At 43.0% G+C, this 4,935-nt stretch overlaps 1 protein-coding gene across 1 annotated transcript in view; it reads right to left on the minus strand.

Annotated features, from left to right (window-relative positions):
* CALD1 (caldesmon 1) overlaps nucleotides 1–3,794 on the minus strand; it is a gene marked incomplete at its 5' end in the record, with an annotated part of 31,197 nt that extends 27,403 nt beyond the window's left edge. Inside the window, 3 exons of the mRNA XM_009708025.1 lie at nucleotides 123–206; nucleotides 856–1,828; nucleotides 3,648–3,794. Coding sequence (XP_009706327.1) covers nucleotides 123–206; nucleotides 856–1,828; nucleotides 3,648–3,794 — 1,204 coding nt within the window. The remainder of the gene's footprint in view (nucleotides 1–122; nucleotides 207–855; nucleotides 1,829–3,647) is intronic.
* Nucleotides 3,795–4,935: the final 1,141 nt, after the last annotated feature.

Here is a 4,935-nt window from a genome sequence, read left to right on the forward strand (position 1 = left end):
TCTTGAAATGAAGCACATGCTTAAGTACTTTGTTGAATAAGCAACTTACAGTTATAGGTCCCTTATTTATATTCTGATCTCCAGTTTCCCTAAAACATCTAAATCAATGGTTTACAAGTTACCTGATCTTTTTTGGAGGCAAGTCGGAGCTTCTCATCTGGTAACTTTTCCTTTTTAGCTTCCACTTTAACCTCTTTGTCTTCCCCCTTTGTATTTGGGTTTTTAATAATCTTTTTTTAATATGAAAACATCACATCTGTTTGCACTTTTGTTTCTCCACACTGTGTTCATGTACCAATCCTGTGTGCAGCCACATCTCCATCATATGCTGCTGTGCCCACATGTCCATGTGCAGTTGTGCTCCCTCCACCCTCTCCAAATGCTCCCATTCCACCATCTGGGCCTTTCTCCCTTGCGTGGCATCATGCTTACATGTCCCAGCAGAGAGCCCTCTCTTGTGATTGCATTTAACACACACATTCCTCACACAGTTTACCAGGTGCTCGTAATTTTGTGGCAAGATGTGTCTGCCTCCACCTCATGTGTTACTGCATTAGGCCAGTTTATAGCAGCTAAGAAAAAAGGCAGCAAAAAAACCATGCAGAGGTCTGAACATGCAAGGTTTTCTTTGAACAACGGAGTGAGGTCAGCCATGTTGTGCACTGCATTATTGGTAAGCAGAAGTAAGGAACTTTATTTATTTAAAGAAAGAGCAAGAGAGAGCACGAGTATTAGTCATTTCAATGCAGAAATAGATCTGTGAGGAAATTCCAATTAAATCTTGATTTTTTTTCCTTGCATTACATTTCTCACAAACCACAGGTGACTTATTTTGGTGCAAAATGTTTACTGTACCTGTTTTCTTAGGAAAGCTGCTTGAGGTTTTTCCTCTTGTACTTTCTTCTCTTTTACCTGTTTATCTTCTATTTTCTTTTCTTCCTTCTTTTGTTTTTCCTTTAAAGTCTCTGCTTCTAGCTTAGCCTTTTCTTCAGCTGCCCTCTTCTCCTCTTCTGCCTTAGCCCTCGCTCTTTCCTCAGCTGCCCTCTTCTCCTCTTCTGCCTTAGCCCTTGCTCTTTCCTCAGCTGCCCTCTTCTCCTCTTCTGCCTTAGCCCTCTCCCTTTCCTCAGCTGCCCTCTTCTCCTCCTCTGCTTTCTGTTTTTCCTCAGCTGCCTTCTTTTCTTCTGCTGCTTTTAACCTCTCCTGTTCTTCTGCCTCAAGTTTCTCCCTTTCTTCTGCTTTCTTCCTTTCTTCCTGAGCCTTTTCCTCATCCTTAAGCTTCTCTTTATCTACAGCATCAGTTATACTCTGCTCCCCTTCCAGCACAGCATTTGTATCATTCTCTGCTTTGTGTTCCTCTGTATTTATAGCTAGATTTTTTGTTTCTACTACCTCTTCTTTATCTGTGGATTTTTCTGCTGTCACATCTACCTGATTTTCCTCTACGGTGACCTCCTTTGGTTTCTCCTCCTGTACCTCCTCCTTGTCTTTTTCTTTTTTTTCCTCCTCTTCCCCATCTTGCCTCCAGTTGTTCCTTTGGTATGATTTGGTAACCGTTTCCGTTTCCTCAATCTCATAGCGTCCTCGGCGTGTTTCAGACTTTTCCTCTTTCCTCATGGTCTCGTTTTCTTCCACATTGTTTAATTCTCTCCTGCTGGGCAGTGACAAGCTCCCATCTGTGATCGTGGGGTCAAATTCCTTTTGACGTTCCAGGGCTTCCTGTAGACGTTTTTGGCGTCTCTCCTCCCGTCTCGCCAGTCTCTCCAACAATGCAGCTTCGTCATCTGTTCCGCCTGTGGTTGTAGTACGCTTGGTTTCCTCTTCTGCCACACTACAGAAAAGTGACAATTTTTCATTAAAAAAAGATCTTTCTAATAACGTATGTGCATAGTTGTTCCTAGAAAAAAGCTTGTTGAAACATTATTCCATGGTTTGAAAACACAACAGGTTGCATACTTCAAAATTTAGCAAAATGGTTCCAGGGATTAATTTTGGCATTTCTACATGTATAAGAATGTGGTATTTCACAATATCAGAGCCTGGAAGGGTGCTCTTTCAGGCCAGCTCCAACAGCCGCTGAATTCCCCAGGGGTCTTACTGAACTGAGTAGGCACTGGAATGGTCCCTGATGCTTGGAATAGCTGAAATACGAACAGACCTGAAAAATTCATCCTCCCGCTCCGCACCCTGCAGCAGAATACTTGGAAGGCCTTAGCTTTCTTTAAGGCCTCCTTCAGCTTGACCTGAGCCGTACATGTCCTACGCACAGTCTTCCCAACACACAAAATTTTTGAAGATGCTACACAAGCAAGATACTTTCTGACTTCAGTGAACTTCTCTAGCAACAAGAAGCTACTCCTGTTCAGCACCAACATCCACCGATAGAGTCCATAATGGGATAGCCTGACCATTAAGTGTGGAGTGAGGTTGTGATTGTCTGTATAGGGACAATAATCTGTTAGAAAATGGAAATGGCACAGCACCTAATTTAAGACATGCTACTTATATAGGACTGCATCTTGCTCTCAGTCCCTGGAGTTTTTTTGACTCCTTCAAAATTCAGCTGTTTAATTTTCCTGTGTGCAGGTTTCTTCTATCTTTCTAGCTTTTTTTTTCCCCCCTCCATTATGGAAAAAGATTATAATCTACAATCAGAAATGTTGCTGTTTTCCTATCTATATTCATTCTCCTTGTCTTTAATAGAATGCTACTTGTGCTCCATATCTATTAATTAGTTTGATATCACAATGTTTATTCCTGGTTTCTTCTATCAATTGTGTAATGGCTACTAGAAATCTGGATATATTACTTGTGACTATGTGAAAATGAATAAACGATGGACAGACTAGAAGGCCAGCTCCGCCCACTCAGCTTGTGACAAGTAGTGCCTCACTCCATAAGCTTTCCTGCTGTTTATAGCTGTATCACAGAATCACAGAATCTATTTGTTTGGAAGAGACCTCTGGGATCATCAAGTCCAACCTTTCCCTAACACCACCATGTCAATTAGACCATGGCACTAAGTGCCGCGTCCAGTCTTGTCTTAAACACCTCCAGGGATGGTGACTCCACCACTTCCCTGTGAAGCCCATTCCAATGCCTAACGACCCTTTCTGTGAAGAAATGCCTCCTAATTTCTAGCCTGAACTTTCCCTGTATGACCCTGACAACACTAGATGACGGCTGAGGTCTAGCACTCACATCCATTGCCTTGCAGGCATTTTTCAGCTGCAACTTGAGGCCTGGGTGCCCAACAATCCCATGTGCCTTGGTCCCATAACACCACAGCCCCTATAAGCAGGACAAAAGATGTGGAGGTTTGTGAGGCCAGGCACAGTCATGTCTGAGGAAATCTGACAGCAGGATGCATCAGAGGTATTTCCTTCCATAAGCCCCAGCTGAGTTATCCCATAGACAGCCTTGAGGGCACCCTGGGAACAGGTCATGAGCATGGCCTCCAGCCTAGCTTCAGTGATGCTCCCACCCCACTGTGTAGACACAGCCAGTGGTGCTCCTCACAGTGTTAGGTCTTTGTCAGAGTAAGTACAGCCAAACCTGATGCTTAAAATATAAGTAGCAAAACAGACCTCTTCAAGATACTTCTCTACTCTGAACAAAAATTACTGTTGACTTGTCAGTCAGACGTTTACCTGTTTTGGGCATTAACTTCTGATTTCTCCGTTACTTCTCCTGATAGATCTCCTTCTTCCTTTTGCCGCAGCCTCTCCTGTCGAGCCCGTCGACGACGTTCTCTGGCAGCTTCTTCCTCATCGTCATCATTTCTCTGGTAGGACAGTCTGCAACAGAGCATTAGGGTTCAGGAAACAAAGGGGCTAGAGCATATAGCACACTGTGGCTGAAAAATTACAAAAAGCAGTTGACCAGAGCACAGTAAGCATGGGTGCAGTGGCTGCTCCACGTGCTACTTAGAAAATACGCTGTGAAGTTGAGATGCATAGTTTCAAAGCTTGGTTTTGTTTTCTTGTTCAGAAATGAACTTGCAAAAATAGTCACAGTGAAGGCATCAGCCACACCACAGTCAGTTTGCTCCTAGAAAATATCAAGACCATAAAAGCCCAGCTCTGTAGCTGAGCAAACATCCTGCTAGACTGCACCATGATGTTGCCAGAATGCACAGAACAGCATTTGAGCAGATTATCGCTCAAGCCCACGTAACTGAAATTGGACTTAGCCAAGCAGCTTTTCATTACTCGCCTCTAAATATCACATGCTGAAAATGGTGATAGTATTCTAAAATTGAAAGACTAGAAAGCAGGGAGACACAAGTATGACAGTGGCTCTCAGCGGCCAGTTCTGACTGCCAAACACCTGACATCTACAAAATTTTTGTAGGCCCGGAGCCCTGCCAGGCCAAATCATACAAGATTGCTGCTGTGATGAAAGCCTACGGTTGAGAACCCATTGTGTTCATCTAACCCAATAGATGATTACATTTAGTTTCATCCTACTTGAAAAGGAAAGCAAGACGTTACAATCCTAATAATCCTGCTACCCATTCAAATCTTTGCTGAGGTACACTGTTACTGTGTGAAATAAAGGGAAAGGCTTGCATTCCTCTTATCTTTTTGTGCAGGGAAAGTGACATAGGAAGCTAACACGTGCCAGACCCAGACAGGATATTCATTTACTTGGCTTCCAGCAACAGTCTGGTACATAATGGTTAAAAAGTCACCCTTCCTTACTTATTCACACGTTTAAGTCAGCTGTACAGCCATGCACACAGAGAAAAAACAGGTCTCTGCACAGAGTAAAAACAAGCACAGTTAAAGCTTGCATTTCAAGGAATATTTTAACATTAAAAGCAACTAAAACATTTTGATTTAGTCACAAATTGAACTCTGGGTCCAAGTCTTTCCCATCACCTTGTTCTGGTACTACTTTTCTCCTTTGCTGAAAGAAGGGTGAAAGTATAGGTTC

This window comes from Cariama cristata, unplaced genomic scaffold (assembly GCF_000690535.1).
Source record: "Cariama cristata isolate BGI_N322 unplaced genomic scaffold, ASM69053v1 scaffold23559, whole genome shotgun sequence".
Taxonomy (NCBI): Eukaryota; Metazoa; Chordata; class Aves; order Cariamiformes; family Cariamidae; genus Cariama; species Cariama cristata.